At 31.5% G+C, this 27,312-nt stretch overlaps 2 protein-coding genes across 11 annotated transcripts; both read right to left on the bottom strand.

The window, feature by feature from the left end:
- Nucleotides 1-31: 31 nt before the first annotated feature.
- L(2)gl (LLGL domain-containing protein l(2)gl) lies at nt 32-23,698 on the bottom strand. Of its 10 annotated transcripts, XM_083056831.1 has the most exons (17): nt 23,175-23,697; nt 22,970-23,106; nt 13,572-13,669; nt 10,512-10,602; nt 8,292-8,527; nt 7,752-7,890; nt 6,889-7,103; nt 6,523-6,814; nt 5,678-6,431; nt 5,293-5,449; nt 5,077-5,219; nt 4,486-5,002; nt 4,122-4,408; nt 3,641-3,776; nt 3,192-3,409; nt 2,729-2,811; nt 32-2,271 (listed from the first exon to the last, which is right to left on the bottom strand). In XM_083056831.1, the coding sequence occupies exons 2-17, from the start codon at nt 23,051-23,053 to the stop codon at nt 2,164-2,166; spliced, it is 3,558 nt and encodes a 1,185-aa protein (XP_082912957.1). In that variant the 5' UTR covers nt 23,054-23,106; nt 23,175-23,697; the 3' UTR covers nt 32-2,163. The 10 variants fall into 10 exon arrangements, 8 of the variants coding, with proteins under 8 accessions (XP_082912957.1, XP_082912963.1, XP_082912953.1 ...); XM_083056837.1 differs by having other exon boundaries at nt 3,192-3,391; nt 22,970-23,698; XM_083056827.1 differs by having other exon boundaries at nt 22,970-23,697.
- A 1,381-nt stretch (nt 23,699-25,079) lies between these two features.
- Nucleotides 25,080-27,286, bottom strand: LOC145949087 (glutaminyl-peptide cyclotransferase). Its single transcript, XM_083058797.1, has 6 exons — nt 27,103-27,286; nt 26,794-26,937; nt 26,181-26,444; nt 25,937-26,098; nt 25,601-25,826; nt 25,080-25,526 (listed from the first exon to the last, which is right to left on the bottom strand). Exons 1-6 carry the CDS (start codon nt 27,199-27,201, stop codon nt 25,372-25,374), a joined length of 1,050 nt encoding a protein of 349 aa, XP_082914923.1. The 5' UTR covers nt 27,202-27,286; the 3' UTR covers nt 25,080-25,371.
- Between the last annotated feature and the right edge of the window lie 26 nt (nt 27,287-27,312).

The raw sequence follows: 27,312 nt of genomic DNA, 5'->3' as shown, positions 1-27,312 counted from the left end.
GCACTCTAGGAGAATAAACAACGTAGCACGATTTGAAATAGAAAATACAGCAATAATTATTTATATATTTTTCTCATAATATAGGCATTCAATATATGACATATTACAATCGGTATTTAACAGTATTGGATAGGAAAGTTTCGGGGGGGCAGTGTTTTTTTTATCAATTTCATCTTGTGTGTACACTATACATTACTTTATCAAAGTAAAAAACAATTTACAATGTTAAGTGTACATATCTCGGCAAACTCGGCGTTGATTCAATAAAATAAAGAATCATTAGTGATGTTCCTAAGCTCTAATTAATTGAAATCCACTCCAACTTTTTTTTTGTTTCTTTTGAAGCACGGATGTGCGAGATATGATACAATACATTATGCTTTCTTTAGAGTATAAAATAAAATAAAATCAATAAACAATCGTGAATAAGAATTGTAAAATTAAAAGGAAGATTAAAACTTATCTACAAAAATTAAAACTTATCTTCATCGCATTAAGAATAATTGGTATTTATCATCAATACATATTAAAAATTGAAATGTTCATCGGTTAAAATTTTGATCAGTTTTTAAAAAAGGAGAATTAAGTTAATGCAAATATATGATTGATAAGGAGGGTTACACCTCTGTCAGTCTGTTGCATTTCGAACTCGCTTATATTCATTATTGTATTTTTTTTGTAAAATGTTATGTATAATTTTGTAAAATTATTGGTGCATGATTAAGAAAAAAATGCAATTTTCAGATATAGGGGTGAATTATACTATTCCCATGACAATTCTATTGAGATCAAAATTATAGATATTCAATATAATCGGTGCCTTCCTGCATTATAGCAGCAAGCTATGAAATATGTATATCGATATAAAAAGATATATATAATATCTTTGTAAGAATTCATAAAGTAACACAAGACAGAAACACATTTTGCAGTAATTATCCATCGCTAAAGACTAATCCATGCGATTATTCTGTCTAAGAAAAAAAAAGACTGAATAAATGCAACAGTGAAGTAACTATATCGGTATCATAGTATGTATATGTAAGCGTTCTCGAGTATTCGAGAATTTCCTCGAAGCTTCGATTACATACTCCTCGGTAAAACGAAGAGAGGGGAAACATAACGATTAAGCAACATCGATAAAAAATATATTTTTAACGCGTTCTCATCGACAGACATTCCGTCCAAAATTTGCCATGCTTAATTTCCTTAATTGTTCGTCAAATATATATAATTCTACTTAAGTAGCTATATTTTTTCCTTGTTTGAAGCATCTTTATATCGCACCGCAAGTTACTGCATACTTTCTGCGTTCTTTCTCGTGAAAAATTCACAAGACATCCAAAATACTTCAAATACTATGGATAGCTTAAGTCGCGCGTGATTTTATATAATAATTAGAAATATATAAAGTAATAACGTATAAAGAGTAAAGTTAAGGCTGCCATAAAAATTCACGATTTGTGATGTTTCATCATTGTCGTCTCTATCTCTCGATAAATTATAATCTTGTTTTCAAAAGATCTATGATTATGCTGATCATATGCGTCAGTATAATTGTAGATCAATTGTAGATGCACCAGATTTATCGCTAAATTAATGAACATTTAAAATTGGCCGTATAAAACGATATAATAATTCTTATGATAAAAATATTCTAAGTTTATTTGTAAAATTTAATATTTTGATACGGTATCTCTTTTATCCGCAAAAAATGTCCTTATCTCGAGCTCTCGATTAATAATTAAAATCTTAAAATTTCTTATCTAAAGGAAAACATAGCGAGAATTTTTAGTATATCATAGGATAAATAAAACAGTTTCTAGGCCTATTTTCGTTAAAAATCATTGATTCTTCGCCAATTCCAAAAGTCACTCGTTTGGAATACTTCAAGTAGAATGCAATGATGGATGTCAATGAGAAATGCATAAAGTTTATATTAAAACCTAACCACTCGTCGTTCGCGCATGATTAAACGCTACGTAAAAATGCTGCGTAGAAATCTAGACTTTTTTAAAAAAATCTACGATATATAAATCCTATCTATATCGCATACCGCTGTATACACGTTGGTTAGATAAGAATAACCAATTACTGATGGCTCTGTAAACGGAGCGCGAAATCGATGCATGGTCAGCGTGGAGAAATGGATATGGAACAGGCCTACGAACCAACTTCCTCTGGCCTAGCTAACGGCGCCTTGGCTCTTTCTGTAGTAGTTGTCACTGTAGTCGTGGTGACTTCCAAGTTGGCCAGATCCGCGGCATTAATCTGTGATATTGAAATATTTATTTATTTCTTTATATATAGAAATATATGTGTATTTATATTATATTATATATCTTACATAATGAAAATATATATTATAATATATATTATAATTAATATTATATATAATAATATAATATATATATTATATAATATATATTATATATTATATATCTTATATAATAAAAAAGCAATAAGAGTTAATAATTATAAACTTGATATCTACTTTAGTGTTGTTAGGTTGATTAATGAATATCGCATAAAGAGCGGCGAAAGAGAGAAAGAGTAGCGGGGGAATGAATAAACAAAATCTCAAACGAATTAAAAGCTAGTGCAATTAGTAGCGGGAAATCAATTTGTTAATGGCACACAACACTAGATGCTAAAGCATCAACAAGAAATTAATATCGAGGCAACGGTCGACACCAATTAATTGTAATATTTAGTGCCGTTTGCTGACCTCGACGTTTGGGGGTAGAGTGATGGTAGCATGTGTTGTTGTTGTCTCGATACCGCTGCGTATCTCTCGTTCTACCATAGTGCCTGCGCAATAAAACAAATGCCACAAACAAAACGATAATGAAAATAATAACGTAATAACATAGAAGTAGAAAGAACGAAACAAAAATTATCAAAGCGTTGGAAGACAAAGACAATATAATTAATTAGATCAACTGTATAATATAATGAATATGAATTTTCGTAATCCGTCGAATCGTGTCGAATTAATGAATCTGAAAAATCAGTAAAATTTGTGTATGACTTAGAAAATACTTGATAAATCGTGCAAAAACCCATTTATAACAAGCTATTACACAAGTATATTAAAAATCTTTTTTTTTTAATGAATCGTCGATACAGTCTAATAATCAGATGATCAAGATACGATCATATTTATATCAATTGCAATTTCTTACACTTACTGTTTACGTGTTGCGATTCGTTAGCTTGACTCGTCTCGACTTCACCATTAGCAGTCGTGCTATTTGTAGTTTGAGTAACCACAGTGGTAGTTTTCACCACTAATGATTGATTCTGCGTAGATACCTCGGAAGATCGTGAAGTAACCTCCATCTTAAGCCCTGCCAAACGATTGTGCAGATCTTCGGAAGACGTTGCGTTTCTGAAAAGTGAACTGTTACTGCCAAAAATGGCAAGTACATCAAACACGCATTAATTTATACAGCGATGAAAGAAACTATCGAACTATGCAATATGTTTACATGTACAAATTAATATGGTATATGTATAAAAGTGATATAACTAAAAATTGCAGTCTATCAAACTCAAAATTAGAAAAAAAATAATTTTACTGCACGCATAAGCAAATGATAATAAATAAAATGTCGGAAAATATATCAACTAAACTTACAGTAAATGATCTTTAACACTGTCGATTGTAATGTCTCCGATAGAACTTAAATCCTGACGATCGTCCTCCCCATTTACATCTATACTACTCGTAGCTGGTCGCAGCGACGGTTCCTTCGGAGATTCTTCTTCCCCAGCTAAAAGACATGCGTTCACATCGACACTAAGTGGCACTATTACGAATAACGACATTCCCTAATGTCTCGTTAATTAACACAAATAGCAAATTCGATCAATGGTGATCTGTTATGATTAGGCTCAAAACATGGACAAACGCACAAATATATGCGGCTGGTTATACAAAGTATGCCAAGCAGGGTTACACATCTTATAGCAATCGCGTTTACACAAAAGCCGGTGAGATGTATTCTATTGCGGTGTGTATAAAAAATATTAATTTAAAAGATATTTATCTCTTTTGACTATTTATCAAGAATATATAAGAATTATAGATAAGAATATATAGATATCAGCATACTCACTCCCACCCACTATGCCATTTTCCGTGATAACTCGGTTCGCTACCGTTGGCTGACTCTCTTGCGTCTCCCCTTCGGTTTCAGCCGCGCCTTCGACGACGCCTTGTTCCTGCGCGACTTCGTTAACGTTTTCCGGCCTTTCTGTCAACGATCTAGCGCGCGGTGGCAAATTGAGCACGCATTGCGCTTTCGTTACTTTCCCGGCTGACAGGGAAATTCGTTGGAGCTCCGAACTCGAATGAAGATACAACGCTTCTCCGGCTTTTGTAAATATTAAGGAGGAAATACCGCTGAAAAACAAAAAAATATACGTTATTTGCAAACCATATTTGTCAATTAAAATATATTAAAGATAAAAGCTACCCACTTAATGTCTTCCCTCTTGATCGCTGCGGCGTTTAACTGTCTCCTCAGTTCCGGTATACTAAGCACCAGACAATCACCAAGATTCGTTAAGCAAAGTAAGCAAGTTTCTTCATGAATTCCCGCTGGCTCGACAGGACACGAGAACTTGGCGAAACCTGTCTTTCGTACTCTAGATCCTTCGTGCGCGGTCAACTTGTATTTGCAGTGCGGCTTCAGGGACGGAAGATTGAAGATTTTGAATTGTTCCTCGCTGGCGATTACGACTCTATGTGGGGAAGTCATATCGGGCCCAGGCATCACGCCCTTCTCGGCCTCGTAAGATTCCGGTAACGGCACACTGGATCCGTCAAGGATCGTGATCGCGATTACGGGCGCGCGATGCTTCAATTGTATCTCCTTACCCAGAGTACAGTTAACGTCCTCTTCCGTTCTTCTCACACCGGCTGGTATAGCCAACGTGAAGACGTATACTGTACCGTTATTTGTGCCCGCCCAAAGTGTAGGTGTCGTATTTTGTACTGCGCAAAACAAATGTATTGAGTTATTTTTGTGTATCATTGTTGTCGATTTATATTTAAAAAAAGATACTAACAGCTAATAATGTAACTTCTGGCAAAATATACGCATCGAACCATAGAGCCTAGAGCGTCGTCAACGGGTCTCGCTTCCACTTGTCTCTCTACTGGTTTTACTTCCACTGCCGGTGATAAATCTCCGCTCGGAGAAGAAGCAACACTGTAAGTAAATTTAGTAAGTAATAATACTTACATATTTGTTTTCTTTGTGCATTCTTAATGATTAATCTTACCTTTCTTTCTTCTTTTCCGGCGCAGTATTTCGTGTAGGACTATTAGCGTTCGCCCGACGTTGCGAGCGTCCTTTCCTCAATCTTCTGAAAGATTCCCTAAGAGATTTTTTAAATGACTTTCGCCGGGAGATAGGAGTATCACCTGCACCGGAGAGATCTGTAAAATATTAAGACAGCAATATTTATTCTCAACATTGATATAAAAGAGCAAGCAAAGACAGAAATACAACTTCGTATTATCTTAAATATTTATTTACCATTAAACAAATTATAAATTAATTAGTTTTAATTAATTATTTTAATTAGTTTTAAATAAATTATTATATTTATTATTATATTTATTAAAATTAATTATAAATTAATTTTAATAAATTAAATTATTTACCGTTTGGATTAAGCGTGCATTTGACACTAACGGCCTTCGTTCTAGTATAATCGAAGACCGCGAGACCGTGCGCTGTCCCGGCGGCAAGCAGACCCCACTCGCTGTGCAATGCTAAAGCCGTGACGGCGGCCGGTGGATACAACTGAAGAAGACTCTGTGGTTGAAATCCGACCGCAAATGATATACTTGTCGTTCTCGGTGGTAGATGATCGTGACCCTTCCACACGAATCCGTCGCGATCGTTGACAATGTTCATTGTGACGGCTTTTATCTCCTTGTTGACCGCTTCCGAGGAGATGATGGCGGTGATAATATGGCCAGCTGTACCCGCAACTACCAATGTCGAGGATAATGGACAAAGGAGAACCTTCTTCACGGCGAGTCGCGGATCGTCAGAGTACGGATCAAAGATTCCCACTTTCTTGAACGGTGGCCACTCGTCTTCGTCATCCTCCGGCGGCTGCTCGAGAACGTCCAAGTGCTCGCCGGTGAACAGAATCGACGAGTTGTATTTGTACAGCGGAGTCAGAGAAACGTCGGACGCGTTCCAGAATCTCACAGTACCGTCCTCGTGCCCGGTGAGCAGTAGTTCTCTGCTCTTAAGCTTATTAAGATTTATCGGACAGAGGAAATTTCCACCGTTGATGGGCCACACCTTGTCCGAGTAAAGATGCTCCGTTTGTGCTTTACCTGCAGCTACGATCGCCTCCCAAAGTTCCTCCGGTACATTGGGCACGTGTTGGGAACAGGTCACCTACGATGTACAAGAGTTGTTCGTACCTTCACATCTATTATAGCGCGATTTTTTTCTCTTAGTTATTTCTTCTTTAGTTAAGGATACTCACCGCACTCGCATGGAGAGATACTAAATAAGGCAGAGGCATCATCTTCCATTCGGGATTGGTTAAATCGATAGCTACCACTTCTTCCTCGGCTAGCACTATGAGCGCTTCCGGATTAACAGAGCTTTCGTTATTTCCTCCTTCTACTTCCTCGGCGAAAACGGTAAAAAAGTCGATGATTTTAGACGTGAAATCGAAAACTAAGTGTTTATCCTTGGTCATAACGGTGATTGTGTGTCGGTCTCCGTAACTGGCACGTTGCATACCACCGGAGAATAGAACGATCTCGCCGTGTCTACGGAAAAATGCAAAACTTAGTCAAGTTCATATGAAGAGATGTATCATTTAGCGATTAGCCAAATGACTTACTCAGAGGTAGGATATACGAGGATCTTGGTGACGGCCTTGCACGGAAACGGGCCGTAAAGTGTCGTGGGCTCCGGCATGACGTCGCTACCCGGGCTCCAAAACGCGTACGAACCATCATTGTGCGACGAGACGAAACGATTCTCGGAGATCCAGTGGACCGATTCCAGCTGTTGCGTGGAGACGAATGTCTGCGCACGCGAAAACAAACCCATCAGCTGCGCGTTCCAAAGACCACCAAAGACACAAACGACAATCAGAACGAGCGATACCATGTCACAATCCGTCTTTAACTCTGCCGTTCCCCTTTCGATTCCACGTCAATTAATTTTCGTCTTTTAAGACGCAATAAAAAACTTTACGGTTTTGGTGAGAATTATTATTAGATTAAAACTGAATATTCCTACGTTTTACTATTTTCTAATTAGAAAAATAAAAAGTCTTTTCTAAGGCAATAAGACCTTTTTTGAATAAAACATTCAAGAAAAGGATATACCTTAAAAATGTAAAGTTTTAAAAAATGCACAAGATTTAATATTTTTTGTTGTAGTCTAATAATCTTTTTACATTTTTCTTATAATACTTTTAAATTTTATAAATTCACTAATTTTCTACTTTAAAATATGTATTTATAAAAAATTTACAAAAAAATTCAATAATAAATAAGATTACATTAAAATAGAAATAATCACATTAATATAAAGATCCATTTAAACTCAAATCAAATGTATATCGGAAACGAACGGGCTAGCAGGATTAAACATTGACCCACAATGTGTTGATTTGAGGAAAGCGTGTAAGCGTACGAATGTTGCATTTGCCAAAGTGTAATCGTGTATACGTAAGGACATATAAACAACACTTACTTGTTGGGCTCCTGGAGTGGCTTTGTTCCACAACACCATCAAGCCTCGATTGTAACCAATTAGAATATTGTCTGGATGTCCTGGTTGCTCGGCTATGGCTTCGACTGCTCCTGGGTTTTTCTTGTAGTCTTCCGGAACGCTATACGATAGAGGTAGCTTAATAATTTTTATATAAAGTAACTCTTTTTTGTCGCAAATAATTTATAAATCGAAAAATAAGTGTATACACACATTAAAGTATAATCTATTAAAAAATAATTGTAATATATATTTTTTTTTCTTATTAATATTTTAGTTTCTTTCAAAATTTTTAGGCCATTAGATCTTTTAATAAAGATAATAAAAGTAAATCAATTTTGTGATTCACTTTGATCATTTTTATTCTGTATAGAATTGCGATAATGAAAATTTTTATGATAGACAAAGTTCTTTGCACGATCTTGTTGACATGCTTAGCTTAGCTCGAAATATAAAAAATAAAATAATAAAAATTCAGGTTAAATGAGAAAATAATGGGTAACTTCTAATCTAATCACTTACTTTTGCATCACGACTTCTTGATAGATAATATTGTCCGACATGACAAAAGTCTCATAGTTTAGCAAATAGATGTTGCCCGCTTCTGTTCCCAACAAAAGATGTTTTCCACTAGATTCGAGGCATATCGCGGAGATCTTCTTCATATTACCCTCCAATGATTTCGTTTCTACTATGGAACATTCATTGATTTCCCATAAATGTAACGAATTGTCATCGCACAAGGACACGAGGCGACCCTGTAATAATATGGCATATCAAAACGACCGTAAAATACTATTTTAAAAAACGTCTTCATATTTACAAAAATATATCGTGTATGAGCATAAATTGAAATGTCAAGATCAATCAGTATCTTCACTTCTATACATAAATGCATTAAAATCAAGATTATTGGGACGAGATTCCCCTAGAATAGATAAATAAATACGTTTTTTCATATATAAAAATGCTTGGCTTTTTTCTATGCATCTCATTCTTATATTATTTATTTTATTATTTAATATTTTATTCGACAAAAAGTTTTAATAACAGTTTTCATCTCGTTTTATAGAAAGTCGGCGCGCATGTTTGATAAAAATAATAGCGCATGTAAGTAATAACACGCTTCGTAGTAAACATTAATAATTGTTGCTCCCATCATTATTATTGCATATAGTAAACATTTTAACGGCTACTCTCTCCTATCATTATTATTACATGAAATGCTTGCGCAATTTCTTGACTTCTTACGAATCATCTCTTATATTCTTTTTAATCAATAAGTATTGCTATTATATAATTATCATACGTAAAACTTTAATTTAAAAAATCTGCAACTAAAATAAATCTAAAATTTAATGAAAGTTAATGTTAAAGATCTTTATTATAGGGTAGACGCCTATCTTATCTCTAGATTTGCTTGAAACTGCTTATCGTGATAACAGACTTGTATCGTTGTGCAATCATATAGACGCGATTCAATTAACAGGCCACACCTCGTTTAAATGTATAATGTTATGAAAAATATACGTTTTCAATCAATTATCAGCTTTAGACAAATTTTGAGAACTTTTGGATCCACAAAAATTTTCAAATAACTGCTTTCAATATTTATGCTTTGTGTAGTAGTCAATTTTTATAACAAATTCATTAATATATTTTTCATATTTAGAAATATATTAAAATAATTAAAATAGTTTTATTACTGATTATTATTATTAACATATAATTCTCTAAAAAAAAGTTTAGTCTCCATATAAACGTATATTTATAACAATACTTAAATTACAATTACAATAAAACAATTACAATTAAAATAATTAATCTTATGATTTCTCTATTTAAAAATATATTTTGCTATAAATATTAAATCACATAAGATTGTTATCGATACGTCAGAAATTTTTATATCTAATTACAGTTCAGATAAACATTTGTATATTGATAGAAGAAGAATTGAATATTCGGGGATGCGCATATACACACAAATTTTTTTTCTTTTTTCTATATCGCCCCTATACATTTTACACTGCAGCATTAATTGCGATGCATCATTGTAATGTCGTTGCACTCGTGTATTACTTATCCGTACATGCGTGCACATGCACATTGTATGTGGTGTCGGGATTATGCAATCAGTCGCGATTGCCGAATAAGCGAAACATGGTGTCGCATTATACTATCGGTGTGATATGTTATAGAATTTCGTAAATTAGCACCTTGATAATTTTCTACGTAAATTGAATGACACATACACACGAAGATATAAAATAGATTAAATATAAATGAGAAAACAAAAATTGTACATATATAAATAGAATTGTATATATGTATAAATAATGTAATAAAAGTAGATTGGGGAAAACTGATTAACAAATATAATTTTATTGTTTTGCTGATCTTTAGTCATTAATACTTTTCAAATCAAATTACTTAAATTACTTATTCATAAATAAATGAAAGAATGACATTTATTGCAATATAGAAATTTCAAAGATTAGTTTAAATTAAGATTTTTTTAAGAATAATATTAAATCAATAGATATAATCAATATATATAATGTGTGTATCTTAAATATAAATAATGATTAAAAATTTTTTTATATACATCAAACATATCAACTATCACTTTTCAGAAAACACCTTTTTTTTTTAGATAGAACCAGTTTAAAATACTTTCATTATGAGTACGAGTTTGGGATAATAATGCAATTATATATGTATAATTAACACATCAATTACCTCTTTCGGCAGTGGGATGATCTTTGTGACGGCATTCTCACCACTTTCGACGGTATGTTGTCCGTAAAATTCTACGCCTGGCCTTCCAAAACTGATGGTCGAGTCAAGGAATTAAAAAAAAAATTATATAATATTGTATAAACATGTAAAACGCTGACGCAGGAAAGTGACACACGTGAGATAAAACTTGCGACTCCTAATTTAAGAATAATTGATTTAATGTGATGACATAGTAAGAATTACATATACGAAGAAATAGTTGCTGAATATATGCAAGTGTATACTTTGCGAATTCTGCAACATATTTCATGATGAATGGGACAAAATTATTATGTCATCAAGCTGACAATGATAATGCATATTTGCATAATCGCAAACTATATTTTAAATGACTTTAAAAGAAAATTTACTAGATATCATTTCTCTCTGTATCTTTAAGATCAATTTTCTTGAAAAATTCAATCGGACAATTTTGTTTTTTAAAGAAAATTAGTGAAAAAAACATTTTAAAATTCGGAGAAAATTTTCTATAATTTTTAAATAAGAACGATTTTAGGTAACTATTTTTTGTATCAAATCTTTCAATATACAAGCACGTTAGCGAATTAACTTAATTAATTTACCTAATACCATCAACTTATAATTTCGTATATAGTTTTTCATATTAAATTTCATATTTATATTAAAATTAAAAAATACACGATTTAAAATTTCGATAATAACTTTATACGATTCAATAAAATTTTAATAACACGAAATTATTTTCCTAATCTTAATTTTTTTTTTGAAGTATTTGTTAATCAAATAAGAAATTTTGCGCTGCTAAATTTAACATTCTAACATTGTGCAGCATTTTATTTAGCACCAAGACGTCACCTACTTTTTACTTTCGATCAATATTTTCTGCAGCCGCAGAAACTAGCTAAGGCTTGCTCGTTTTTATTCTAACTAAAATACTTTTTTCGAACTAAAACTATTTCATCCATTTTATTCCATTTATATAGCCATATGTTTGTAGACTACTCTATTCGATAGAAACTCGTCGTGTCTAAAAACGGAAAGTAGATAAAGTATCGTCGTTCAAGCTGCTTCAAGCTACGGGGAAAGTTTAAGAGGTTCGCGATTAAGTTCAAATATAGCGCGTACGCTTGTATGTCGGATTAAAACACGATATCGCGTATCGCAGTTGTGCGTATATCCGAAGGTTTCCTCAATGCGAGGTGTGCCGTGCAAAGAGATAATCGTACATACATATATCTATTGCGAAATAATAACGATTATCTGGCGATTACGTAGTCCTTGGAAGCATCTGCCGACTGTGCGCGCACAATATTAAACAGACATTAAATTGCCGACGTGTTAATTACATTTCGACACATCTAACATTCCGTTTAATAGCATCGACAAAAGCAGGAAAAAGCGTGCAAATTTCTTGTGAACCGATAAAATAATTCTCAAATTGCAAATTATTCATATAATTCTTAGTTTTCCTAGTTTAGTAAACTAAATTACAGTTTATACCTTCGAGTGCTATACCAGTATACGTGTAAATTTTCAGAAAATTATTTTTCTAAAACAATAAATTTATTAATACCGTATATTATCGAAAATATTATACAGTATTATCGAAAGAAAGATTATTGCACAAAAAATGAGCTCACAAATTGTTCATATTATATAATATATAAATAAATATATATTCCCTTAAATTTTGTTAAAATATAGAATTTCCTGACTTACAATTAATAAAAAATAAAAAGAAAAGAAAAAGAAAAAAAAATACACAATTAATAAAAAAGGAATTAAGAAATAAGTTTAGCTTGAAATTATTTACGAAAATCGGATATTTCCTTTTCTATAAGAACAAAAAAAAGGTTAAATGTGTTATTCAGTACGATGAATTTAATTCAGACAAATGACAATATCTATATTTACGTTTGGATATTTATATTTACATTTATATTATGTTGCAAATATGCAAATTTGCATTGGCGATAAATTTGAACTACGGTGTGGCTCGAGGCAATTTCCGGTTAATATTGTAAATGGGCTTTTTGTTGGATCGATAATCCCTACATACACGTGTATGGATTAGGTAAATGACGATAACACAAGGTCGGGAAACGAGAGCACCGAAGTATTACAAAACAGAATTCGCGCTGACTTTTTTTTTAACGATTTTGTCAACGAAGCTTTAATCTTTCATCAAGTGTACGATTGGCGACTTTCTTAATAATGTAAAACAATTACGAAATATCATGTCCCTGAAATAAGCATATGTAATAAAACTGGTCAATGTGTCAGCAGTCCTTCGCAGTCGAACATTTCAATCAAATGTTGACTACATAGATACTTTTGCAAACAATCGATATTTCGATTGAATCTTGCATTATGCAAATGCAGTTTATTCCTAATTGAATAGTTCAATGCGACAGTAATCTAATCCATTGTTTTGCAAGAATCTAAATAAAAATTAAAAAATAAAGACTTAGATTAATCTTGTCAAAAATCTTGTAAAAAAATTAAGTTAGAAAAAATGCTCTTACATCGAGTCTTTTAATTAAAAACAACTATATTCGCATAACGTTTGCATAATTGCTATATACAAACACTATCGTACGGGCTCATATATTCTAAGCGTGATTAAATATTTTTAAATAATGTCATGTTCTAACCAAAGTGCGAGTTTGTAAAATAAATCACAACTGATTTATGGAGTCTTTGTTAAGCAATTGCTCTCACAGCATTACGAAACGGATTTTCTTACTGCAGCAATAAAAAAGTCGTAAAAGATATTAAAAGCTTAAAAGGATTTTTATGACATCACGATAATTATTTATATTATGATATATATGTACATATATATATTATTTAATAATTGAAACCTCTCGTATTTCTTTTTTCTAAGAAATAAAGAATTAATAAATTTTAATACAGACCTCGAGCTCTATATAAGAGTATGGTTGCCCTTCAGATCAGATATTATAAATACGAAACGAAAAGAAAGTGAGGATAGATACGAAGGCAAGGAGCAAGAAAAGCAACAAAAGAAAAGGATACACCTTGATAGCACCGGATGCCGTGCCAATGATCATCACCCGCAGACTCGGATCCCAAGCGAGAGCGGTCGGTTTGTTCGGAAAACCATGCTGCACCGTCTGCAACAAACAAGAGTATAGTAGCAATGGTTGATTTTGTTTAATTTTTTAATGTCGTAAACTGATTTCTTGTTTAATTTGTTTACGTCAAAGATTATTATTATTGCATTTCTAATTCACACTAATTGAGAACAGAACAATTTCGTCATTCGACAATTTTTAACATGATATTTTCATACTTGGACTCAATTAAAAAAGCTTCTCGTTGACTCTTAAATATAACAGTGTAATGTATTGTATTTCTCAATACTCTCTAAACACATGTAATAATCATTATAAAAATAATAAAAATCATAAGTACACATATTCATTTATATTATGAAAGCATTAGAAAATGAATTAATTGCAATGTTGAAAAGTATCGCAGTATTACAATTACTTATTTCGCGTCCATATAATGTGCTTTATAAAAAAAAAAATATATATATGTATTTCATCAAATGTAAGAAATAAATAGCCACTTTCCATATTTAATTCAATTTTCCAATTAATGTTGATTATTAATTCTTTGTAATTCTCGGTTTCTCTTCTAAAATTCCACGAATAATAGGTTTAAGCACCTCCATCTGGTTTTTACTATTTAATTCCCTCAGGATATAATTACAAACGGCATTAAGGATCGTGAAACGACTATAGTGTAACGGTATTGGAATTGATTTGAACGAAAGTTTGTGCTGCGGAATTAGTTAGCACGATTCTCTCGCGATGAGTCAGATTTTGACAGTACCCGTTAATCGAGTGTGGCTTATCGTATGCGTACGTCAGCATATAATGTGGTAAACGTGCCTTCAAAAAGCAACCAGCAGTTAATAAAGCTCCGCTCGAATGGTGCCAATAAAATATTGTTGTTACGCGATGCCCGCAAACTTACGTGGATTCATTTATTTCTGTCCCTTCCCACGGCCAATTATATCTCGCGATTCTCGTAGGGTATACAAACGTCTTGAAGCCGTAAATTCTTAATACGTTTTCGCCGAAACCGAAATCTATAGAGATACGCAAAGTGTATATATCAAGACTTCTCGCTATTTTAAAATTTCATGATTTAAGATTCTTCTCGGGATTTTATTTTTTGAAATTTTAAACTTTTTTTTCAACTTTTTAACTATTTGAACATACAGTAATTTTATTTGAAATCATTAATTAGTATAAATATCTAATAAAAAAATCTAGTATTAATACCTATAATTAAAAAAGTTATACTATATTGATGCAGAAAATTATCCATGCATGAAAAAGAAAAAAAATGCTGTTTGGAATATTATAGCATGACCAATAACCATAAACAAAGACAGTTCAATCACGCAAGATAAAAAACTTTTCGTGAATTAATTTCTGGAGTGCAATTAACAAACTTTATTATGCACTTAAATACATATAAACCTTATTTATTTAGATTCTTAGTAATTCAAAAAAACTTATATATTTATTAATATTTCATTCATTTAAGAAATATATAATTTATTCACATTTATTAAGATATTTAATATTAAATATGAAAAAAATGTAACAGAGATACTTCCTCTATTCAATATTCTCTTTTAATAGAGAACTCCATTGTAATTAAAAATAATACTATCTAAAAAAAGTACTTATTAATAAAAATAAAACTATTAAAGTTAAAGTCAAGGAAAGAAGATGAATATTATCTGCTCTCTTTGCATTCTATATTTTGTTCAAAACTTTTATCATATAATTTTAATTCTTTGCAAATGCTCAAAATCAGAAAAAAAGTTTCGCAAACAAAGCATAATGCTAATTTATTTAAATGTACGAACTGTCCAGAAAAAATATTCAGATTTTTTATAACAGGATTTTATTCAAGCGAGATCGCTGGAAAAAACCGTCATCGTTGTCAGTTCAAATTTATTCAATAAACGACAACTTTTATAATCAGCTTCATTGTATATAAAAAATGTACATAAACGATAGATTTTCTGCTTGACCCAAGATTCTTGGCAAACATTTTTCAAATACGGAAATTTCATTAAAAATTCTCGATATCTATATCAACCTTCACTATATGATTAGAAAAACCGGTGGTCCTCTGGGAGACCTTGTCTCGAGAACCATTTCCATGAGAAAAGGTACCTGCAAGTTGTACTATAGACACGATTCTTATGAGAGATACGTCTTAACGAGAGTTAAGACGAGAACGTTGCTAGTTGCTTGTCTGTACAACAAAGAGGCGCATGGCTCTTCCTGTCTTTCAAACTAAATCCACAATAAAACTCGCAAACATTGAAAAAATATATTAAGAAAACTTCGCATCTTGAGAAAAAAAATATATTAAATATTTTTACAATTTATTTCATAAAATATTTGAAAGTAAAACTAATCCAAGAATTCACTGCGACGATTTAAATATCTTCTTTTTATTAAGAACTGCTGAAAATCAACTTAAATTTAATTTTTCGTAACTGCAAATGTTTTTTTAAGTATTTCTTCGAGATATAAAAGTTAAAAAGTTTCTCTCGCATTTCAAAGTGGAGATGCAGGAACGACTTTGTACCGGTTGCGAGATATTGACAAGTTGTTTACGAATTTCAGTGTGTGTAGAATAAGGATACGATTCTCGATCACTACGTTCGCAACACGCAAATACTGTTGGCGAATATTTCTCGTTCGTTAGGTATGAGATCTCTTCTTTTTACCTGCACTTTCTACGCCAGTTTCTCTCTTCTTTTTCTATCTTTAAATAGTATGAGCGTAAACCAATGAATGGACACTATTTGCATCGCTATTTTCTGAGCTATTCGAGTCATCTGCATACCAAGAATAAATCGTTCAAACAAATATCAAGATGATTGAACTGTATTTGTTTTGAGAGTCCATTGAACCATTAAATTTCTATCATTGAAAAGATGCAAGAATGCATTTATGTCAAATTTTAACAACGGAAAAAAACAATTATCCTAACTCTTTCACTTATATTTCGCGCTAATTAGAAAAAAATCTAGAATTATATATTTACAAAATATTATTTATTTTAAATCAAATGATAAATAGAATAAGATATTTTCACACATCGGCAAATTTATATGAACAAATAAAAACACTATCGATTCAACGCGATATAGTTATAAATGCTCACCCAAGTAAACACAAAAAAAAGAAAGATCTTATCATATTTTGTTTGCACGTAATGCACCGATGTAATCATTGCTTATCTGCTTTCTGCTTCTGCTGATATATTGAAAATTCTTGTTCAGTATAAAGCTATCGAGAAATTTCACGTAAGATATATTAAATACTGCAAAAATTCACATTAACTTGTTTAACATGACTGATTGATATATATAAATAATCGATTAAAACTTTTAAAATATTTCTTTTGTCATTGCGGCGATAAAATTAAACAATATATCGGTGTATTTATTTCATATTAAAAAAAAAAGTTTCAACACTTATAGAGATTTAAAAAAAAAAATCTATATATATCACTGAACAATTAGATAAATAATTATTGAAAGTGAGAAAGCAAAATATGATATTTTATTAATAGAAATGAAAAAGGCTTTCTAAAATATCTGATTACTCTTCATTAATATTAACAAAAAAACAAATATAATAAATTGTAATCAATACTTCAAATAAATTAAAATTTGGTGTATTAAAGTTAAAAAGTACGATAATGCATAAGGAAATTAATATAAAAAAAATTTCTAAAAAGTAATATTTTATCATGGTAAAAAACATCTGTATTTTTCACGATTATAGGCGAAAAAAAAAAACAAAAATAACAATGGCGAATGCTAAATTGTGTTCATCGTCATTAGTGTCATTACTGCGACCTGAATTTCTACTCAAACATTTTCTCTTCACAAACCTCATAGAAGTTCTTTGAGAATCCACAGCACAGGGAATTAAATCGCTATAGGGTTTCGCGATAATACACTACGGCGTCACCACATTTTAGACAGAGACGTATTGAAGTAATATAAGTTGAGATTACTATAGTAAAGGGATATCAATGCACACTTTCTTTTTCTATTCATTTCAAAATACATTAAAAGTGCTATATATATTTTATAAGTAGTATCAATAATTTAATTCTGAGATAAAATAATTTTATTTTCTAAAAATTTCGTTTATAAATAATTTAATCTTTTATTAAATTCTCACATTACTAAAACAAGCTTAGTTGATTTATCTATCATCAATATCGATAAATTATTGTGTAGTTTAAAAAATATAGTTTAAAAACTAATTTCATTTTTTCTACACAGAGAGAATTTTCTCTTAGAATTTACTCTGAAAATCATGGTAATCGTGGGGCAATATGGTATGGAAAGAAGAGAATTTCTCTGATTAATATTTATCACAATAAAATACTATACAATTTAGTAAAATTGATCAAACAAATTTTATATTTTATTGTAATAGATATTATTATTTTTTATTGTGATAAATATTTATCAGAGAAATTCTCATAAAATTCTTTCCATACCATATTGTCCCACGATTACCATGATTTTCAGGGTAAATTCTAAGAGAAAATTCAAAATTCTCTCTGTGCAGTTTTTATTATCAATGAACAATGTAACTAATAATATGTCTAATGTACTTATCGATAATGTTGATATTTTTTTGTACATTGATAAATTTTTAAGCACTGTGTGTAATCGAGACTTCTAACTAATAATGATGATTTTAAAGATATAACGCTTTTCTCTCCTTCCATTGGAGGTGCAATATTGACTTGTTGATTTCGTGTAATTCAATTGAAAAGTTCTCACTCACTTGTGTGATTGATAAGAGAATTCGACGTTTCCTGTAGATTACACAGGCACATTGACACAGCAATTTATCTATATACCACGAGTTTTCGTACACGCAATAAAATCACGTTCGTTTTACTAAATATTCAATTTTGCGTCTAATAAAGTATAGCAAAAAAAAGTCAGTTTAACAGAGACCACGATTATACAACAGTTAAGCCATTATTTGTCAACCAAATGCTATTCGTTTCATCGTTACCTAACGTCGACTAATGAGCATTCTTTTGTCGTTTTTAAAGTATCTTATCCACGAGATATATGGTGCAAGTGGAAACTAGATTCTTCCAAGCCAAGTCAAATTTTATCAATCGTGTTGTTGAAATTTTATGTTTCTCGTTGAAATAATTTTAATAATGATCCGAACAATTTCTCGAAAATAGAGTTCGATTTAAAGATTGCAATATATGGAAGCTATGATTTTGAAGACTTTTGATTTAAAACTCTGATTTGACTAAAATTCTCGTATTATAAAAAGTATTTAGAAATTGTCACAATCAATAATTATCTTTTACTGTAATGGCAGCGTAAGAGATTACGCCTGTTTTCCTTAAAAAAGTTATATTTAAAAAACTGATTCTTGGAGTGGTTTCTATGATAAAGTTGTTTCTATGTTATGTCATTGTGTCAATTTTATTTTTAGAAATAAGATATATACTATATCTGTGCTTTTAATTTATATAATATAGTGAGCATAAAACGGGCTGTCTTATATGGACATTATTCTGCTAACAAAGAAAGATCTTTTAACTGTTTCTAATATGAAACCGACCTTGTCAATGGAAATTTAATGGCCTAAGACGCGACCACATCTCTCGAGAGATAGTTTATTTTTTTTTATTTTTCATTTTAATTTATATCAAAAACCAATTATAAGAAAGCTAGGCATTTTTTTTTCTAACCATTTTTTTAGCGATAAGAAACTAAAACTGTATATATTCTTTAATCTCAACACCTTTTTTTTTATGGTTATATAAATAATACATATTAAATTATAATAGTGCGTATTGCGAGTGCCAAACAGGCCGTCAAGTACAACCCTAAAGTAAAGTAAATTACTGTTTATTGTAATACAAAACACCGATTGTTTGTAATGGTTCTTAATAAACAACTTTAAAAAAAAAAAAAAAACATCTCTCGAGAGAAGAATTGTAATTATAGAGAAGAAAAGTGATTATGAAACACTCACCTTAACCATTGAAATATACAAAAAAATGTTTAGTACTAAACTAAAACTCATTATTTAAAATTGCGTTACAAAATCAGTCAATTTTTTAATAAGCTTTATTTTTTGCAATAATTGAAATTTTTCATGCGTACAGTTATATAAATTGTGTTTTTTATTTCTTCATTTTTGTATAGTTCTTAACTTTCTTAATTTTTAAACTAAAAAAATGTATAAGGAAATTATTTTATTGTAACAATTATAGTTATAATATATTTAAGAAGTTAATTTGTCTAAATTTTTAATTAATTTTGACACTTTTCTTCGATATATTTTTTAAATCGCATTCTTTTCTTGCTGTATAAAATTTGTGGCATTTCTTAAGTAAGCAAACACATTCTGATACTATCAGATAATATCGACAGTTTTTAAAATAACTACTGAACTTAACTGCTGAACATTTACATTCATAAACGATCGGTGCAAATATCTACGATCGAATGGAATCCAGCAACGTTTGCGGATAAATAACGCAAATTAACGAACCATTACGTCTGTTAAGTGCAAATATTTTTACACACGATTGACCGTTTTATCGAGCAACATTTCAGTAAATACGTCCATACAATACTCTTGCGTGTCAATTGGCGTTTCACAAAAATTCGGTCGTTCGAACGTTCATTTATCTCGACAAGATAATCGAGGGCATAAAAAAATTACACAAGATATATTTTCAGTTTTCCTCTACTTTCGACAAGCCCGCACAGATAACGGGATGCATGTGTATTAAAGTACAAAATGAGATATATAGATAAACCTTATCATTTTATCATGTACTGCTAAGTAGATTTATATTTTGTCCAGCATACACGCGTGCGCGAAAATAATAATAATATTAAGCATATTAATAATTTATTAAATAAATATTTTGCTTCGAGAGATGAGAGATATTTTACATACACACAGTTGGAAAATTTGTGTTTTCTTGTTAAAAACGGTCCCCGTTAAAATTTTTGTGTTAAATATTTAACACATTCATGTGTTAATTTAACATATTGCTGTTATGTTAATTGGACTCAAATGTTAAATTATTAAAACAACTAAAAAAAAGTGTAAAAATAACACAATGTATATCTATTTTTAATTTTACACAATAAATATGTTCCGTATTATTAGTGACAAGATTTATCTGTTAAAATTTACAGAAAAAAAATGTTAATTTTACTTTATAATATAAGTGGGGGTGATAAAATGTAAAATTAATAATTTTTTTAGTTAATTTTTACATTAAAACTATGTTAATTTTACACATAATTTATTTTAAATTTATTTGAAGTTTGCATTTATTTTATGTTAAAATATTAACACAATATTCGTGTCACCATTTAACATATCCGTATTATGTTAAATTAACACAAAAATTTCTGTGGACCGTTTGGGACAGGTGATATTTATTAAATTTAACACAAATTTTTCAACTGTGCAAGTGTATTTTAACCAAAGAAAAAAAACTAAAATATTATTAATACTATATGTATCATATGTGATAAAAATAAGTGTAGTGTTTTGATGATGTTTGATTAATAATAGATTTCAATTAGATCTGTAATTTGTTGCTGCGACAACGATTCTTTTTAACAGTAATGTAATAATATATGAAATAAACCCATTATATGATACAATAATAAAGAATATTGCAGAATTGGCGGAAATTCGACTTTATATATATTATTTGACTCTAAAAATTTTTGTTAATATCAATATTTGGAAATATCAGGCAATTGAAAATACAGTTTATAAATAAAGTTTTAAAGAAAATAAAAGAATAATAGTATATAATTTATTTCTCGTTTCTTAAATATATTCTGCTTTCCAAAAATGTTATTAGTAATTTATTATTAGAATATCGAATATGTTGTGATAAATAATGACAAATCTAAATTTTTGATAAATCGTGATCATGATATCATGATGAGAACTTAAAATTTCTTAAGGCTATGACCACTTTTCTAGTACATACATATATGTATATGATTTTTGGGTCAGTTAGAATAAAGTTATAATCACCGATAACAAACCGTTACGATAATCTGTGTAATAATAACGGACTCGTAAAAATTCGTGTTGAAAGATTCACAAAAATGTTGCAAGTAAAGTCTTAATAGAGTTATAAATCAATGGCGAAAAGTATGAGTGTCGCGAATGCATCTTTCTCGCGAATTAACACGCTGTGAAAACTGTTGCGTAGAAATAAATAAATTTCGCAGTGACGTGTATAAAACAGGTAACGTGCAGAGAGAAAGAGAAAGAAAACAGAATACAGGCAAACAATAAAAAGATACTATTGGAACAGACGGTAACCTGATATTCCTGGCGAAACGAATCGCTCAAACCTGTCTGAGAGACCCATCGCTGCTTCTGCCAGCTATTCGTTGCCAAAAATGTAAAATTTATGTAGACTTTATAATTAATTAAAAATGATCGAAATAGAAAGAGTAATTTGATTTTTTTCACTTTTGTAAATTTTTGTTTTTGCATTGGGAAATAATGATATAAATACCTATATGCTTTAATGTTTGCTTTCTTTCTTATGATTTTGATTTCTTGTTTATATAAAAAATATTGTAAAATTTAATAATATTCTAATAGAATTACATATATGTATAAATTGTGTTAAAGTCAGGTTTAGATGAAATAATTATAGCTTAGAATCATATTAATCTATCATTTGAAAGACGTTATTTCACTAAAAAAATAATTAAAAAATGATCTATTTCTGATTAATAGATTTTAATTTTTTATTTGATGGGGGAACACAATTTTTTCAGCACGATGCTATGAATATACTATAACTTATATAAAAAAAAGTATAACCTTATATAATATACTATAAGCCGCAACTTTAAATTCATTACTCATTACTACTAAAAATATAAAAGAGTAAAAGAACATTTCATATCTCATTTCAAAGAGTAATAGATTTTTAAGAGATAAATAAAAAAAATAGATTTTCATTATATATATTATACGATATTTTAAACACGTGTTTATATATGCAATCTTTTTTTCGAAACAGGATTTTTAAATAACGTTTTTGTTTTATAAAAATTATATTAAAAATTTTACGAGTAATCTCAAGAATGATTCATTCAAAATCGGTCCTGCCCGACTCCTGAATGACCCGAAGTCAAGTGATTTTGATGAAACTGAATTGGCTGGCAACATCGCCATCGGTATTCATCCCGCGCCCATTCGCATCGGGTGTGGGCGAAAAGCTTTTCACCAGGTTGCGAATGTCTCCTTCTCTTCTCACTACCTGTCTCTCTCTCTCTCTCTCTCCATCTCTTTCCTTCTTACCTTTCTGAAAGCGAAGAGATCCTTCTGTAGTTTCTGCCGCTCGGCCGTGGGCTGCTGGCCCTTCCCCCTGATGAACTTGAGCATCTTCGAATGCTCGCCGTTAACCTCCGGCTCGGCACGTTGTTTCACTTTCCCCCCTTTAAAACGAGTGGCTATATATTAATCGCTCGTCGCACGTCACACGTATATAAAAACCGACACGCACGTATTCAAACTGTCGGTGGCGCGTAATTAATGCATTCTTGAATGAACGTCGTTATGCGGACGCCGGTGGCGCGCGCGGTTTTTTACGCTGGCCACGTTATTTATCCGACACAGGATGCTGCGTGTATGTTTCTGTACTTATTACTCCCGATGGGGCAGCGCACACTCCTATACACGCCCGCACACGTCAGTCTGCCCTGTCTCTTTCGTTATCCTCCCGTATCGCCGCGTTTCCTCTCACTCTCTCTCTCTCGTTGTCGCGCTCCTTCACTCACTTACGACACACGGCGCGGCGCGGACTCGACGCGCTCGAGAGAACGCGATGTGTCAGGCCGCCTCCTGGCGTACTTATCGCCACCCGCTCGCGAAAACGCTTACGTCGGAATAAACCACGCACGATGGGACGCCGCTCGTGCACGATCCGGGATGTATGATGGCGCGCCGGGGACGAGACGTCGGATGCCGTAACGGAACGTTGAGAGCATCGAAACGGACGCGGAGACGAAGCGCGATCACTCCACGTCGCTGGCTATAACGCGTCTCTCGCCGTCGTGTCGCCTCGGCTCTCGGCTCTTCCCTACCACTCGCTCGTACTCGTTCGGCCGCGCTCGGCGACCCTCGGCCCGACTCGGCGGGTCCGCCCGAACGAACGATGACCTCCGGCCATTGCAGTCAGTGTTGCCAACCGTCACGGACCAAGTTCGCGAAGCGGAAGTTTGAACGCGGTGTGTTTCCTTTCTCTCGTCTCGTCCCGGAATCTGCGTGCGACATTTTACGTATATCTACGCCGACGCCTTCCACGGATTTTGATACAACGATTGAGCTCACGTTCGAGCGACGAGCTACACGATATGGGATTCAAGTAGGTTTCTTCCACAATTAAAAATGCGACGCGAGTATCCGACATTTCGGATACCGTACATCTATTTATCGATCACGCGAATACTTGCGTTGTTGATATTCATGATGCGCTTTGATAATTATTCGTATATATATTTATGTATATCAATTGTGCTTGTTATTGTGTTGTTTGTGGGTTGTGGAATAATTTCGTAACTGCATTTTCGTTTGATACGAATTCGCACTACGCATCTTATTGGAACTTTCGAATATCAACGACCTCTGTTACCAACTTTCCCGCCAGAATTCCATTCTTTTTTTTAATAATAGCGACACAAAATTGTTCTCGAAACAATTTTTATCACTTTTATCATTTTTATCACTTATTAATATATGATATATTCATATAAATAATATGAAAGAGAAGTATTTTAACATCATTGACTATATATGCGATATAATTTTTTTCTATTAAACATTCTATTAAAATATTCTATTAAATACATAATCAGAATTCAAGGTCGAAATATAAAATCTGCTGTCCTAGTAGCAGCATTAAATTTTGAATAAAAATATAAAACACTTGGCCATATTAATATAAAAATACCAATTAATTTTGACTGTATCAGACTATATGCGTTACGCATATCATTATCGATACATATATGCTTGTGTTATATTTATTCCAAGCACGTAACAGGATGTCACGCATTCAAGTTTCCGCAATTTCCTACACAACGTTTATGACTCCCAAATTGTCCTTTAATAATTCTCTTGTAAAAAAATGCAGGCGATTATAAATTTTATTATATTCCAGCGACATACAAGCACTATATACGTATATAGAGATGTAAATTCTTTACAAATTATGAAAAAATTAGAAAACTCGAGAAAACAAAACATATATTTTAAAAGCATATTTAGAACTGTTTATGTACAAAATTACATTTTCAAATCTGTTAATTATTTATACAAATATAGAATTTGTCTTATTTATATAATAATACTGTACAATCGTTTTCACATAATAAATTAACGTTTACGTATGATACAATTATACAAATATATCAATAGGAATGATACAAATTTTTCATTTAAACAATGCATAACGAAACAGATATTCCAAATGGCAAAAATTTATAAGAAATATCGAATATTTACATTGCTTCAAATTAAAATTATTTTTCTTTTTGGTAGATATGTCATGCTTTATAAATTTAACATTACGTATTTTTTTTGTTATTGTTGATGTAACAATTGTTACAATTGTTATACTACCAAGAAAAATTTCTAAAATACGTAGTTAAATTTTGTCCCAATTATTTCTCTGAGATACATACAATATTTCTTCGATTTTGTTAGAGAAGCGACAAATGTAAATAAGAAGCCACAAATAATCTCAGTATCTTATTAATGTTTTCTGTAGTCTTCAAGTCAATATTGTGTCGATTGTCGCTGGATTTGTGCCAAAAGGACGGGAACGGAATCGGTATTAAATGCAGAATAGGCACATCTAGAAAAAAAACAAAGATTAGATGGAACGCACATAAAATAATTTTCATACGTTAGAAATAATTCACTACTCACTCTTTCTTAAAAAGGGAATATGATCGTCTTCGATATTTGGATGAAACGAGTATGGTTGAAAATAGTTCTGTTTCGGTTTGCCATATGAATAAGATTCTAATTTTTTCATATCAGCTAATTTCTTTTCGGTAGTGACTAAAAGAGAATACCACTTCTCGGTATTTTCAAAGTAATTGTAAAAAGTGGGATCTGGTGCACCCAGTAAATCAAGAAGAACTAACATATCCTGCAACAAAAATGTCATATAATTAGTAATTGTTATAACAATCATACACACACACACACACAAAACACATTTTTAATAATAGTATCATATAAATTAAGATATATATATACCATCTTATCTAATTCAGACAAATGATTTTCTCTGTCGTAAGTAGTCTTCATATTGTGCCATTTCTCAGCTAAATGTTTGGCACCGTAAATAGAATCATTTGGACCCCATTCTTTAAATGCTTCTTCTCCATCGAAGAAAATAAACATCAAGCTGATATCTTGCTATAAAATACAGACATAATGCAAATACAGACTCATAAAGATTTTTTATACAATCTATCTTATAATTTTCTGTGTCATTTACTTGTCTAGGCAAATAGCTGGTCATAACAGTAGCCAAATTAATCAGTTGAGCACATGGTACAGCACTGTCTGTGGCGCCAACAAAGTCTCTCTCTCTTGTATACTTTGAGTCAAAATGACAAGCTAGTGCTAGATATCTTTTTGCATTAGGATTTAATTTCGCTATTATGTTTTCAAACTCCAATTTGCCAAATATAGGTGTATCGGCTTCAAATTTATCCGATTCTACTGTCCAACTTAAATCTCTCATCGAGTTCTTGATATACTGAAAAAAAATATGCAATTTAGCTTTCCTCGCAGAATAGATGCTATGACAAATATCAGAACATTATATTTGTACATACTTCAAAGTTCGATTTTTCAATATTTATAATAACAAAATATATTTATTAACTTTTTCTGAACTTTTAGTGTATGATTTTTAAATATTAATTTAGGAAAATTGTACAGATAGATTATTAGCAACAGTATCAACACTGAGCTTTTCTGTTTATTTCCACTTTATTTAATTTTTGCACATTTCTAATTTGAAATATTTAATATTATTATCTCGCTACATTCTCGAAAAGATATTAACAGAGTTTAAAACTTGGAAATTTCCTGCTCTTTTTTACCTCTCGTACTCTTGTGTGTTCAGGAGTTCCCACGATCCTTACTACACATATGTTGTCCAAGATCTCGTTCATGTTAGTAACATTGGCAAGGTCAGTTAACGTGGTAATATGTTTATTTGTCAGCTGGCCGGGCATATGATGATACTTGAAATCATGTAACAAAAATAATATTCGTTAAGAATGACATAAGACTGGTGGTAAAGCATGACAATGACTATTAGAGAAAGAGCGGTGCAAATAATGAGGAAGCTATTGTTCTCTACGAAACAGATGTGTGCAATGAACGGTGTTTATATATGCGTTACATACTTTCTCTCTCGTTAGAGGTATCTTTCCCGGATTACTCTGTTCGGCCGCGCATGATGATGCGGTGACAGCCAAAAAAATGCATAATACGACCTCAAACATACTCCTCACTCTGAGATAGTCACGCGTCGACTGAGCGCAGCCACTGAATCAGATGATGTAAATTGTAACAGAACGAGAGGTCTGTGTTCTTCGTAGTCGAACTCTTTGTAC

This window comes from Prenolepis imparis, unplaced genomic scaffold (genome assembly GCF_030444845.1).
Source record: "Prenolepis imparis isolate NDT839.2.m4 unplaced genomic scaffold, iyPreImpa1.0 SCAF_2, whole genome shotgun sequence".
Classification (NCBI taxonomy): domain Eukaryota; kingdom Metazoa; phylum Arthropoda; class Insecta; order Hymenoptera; family Formicidae; genus Prenolepis; species Prenolepis imparis.
Note: the sequence above shows the minus strand (reverse complement) of the source record. Positions and strands in the feature narration are given on the sequence as shown.

Coding starts and splice junctions, on each gene's coding strand:
- LOC145949087 (XM_083058797.1), bottom strand. CDS start 27,201: ATGTTTGAGGTCGTATTATGCATTTTTTTGGCTGTCACCGCATCATCA. Junction 26,445..26,793: donor AACACACAAGAGTACGAGAG/GTAAAAAAGAGC, acceptor ATTTTTTTTCAG/TATATCAAGAACTCGATGAG. Junction 26,099..26,180: donor CCAGCTATTTGCCTAGACAA/GTAAATGACACA, acceptor TGTATTTTATAG/CAAGATATCAGCTTGATGTT.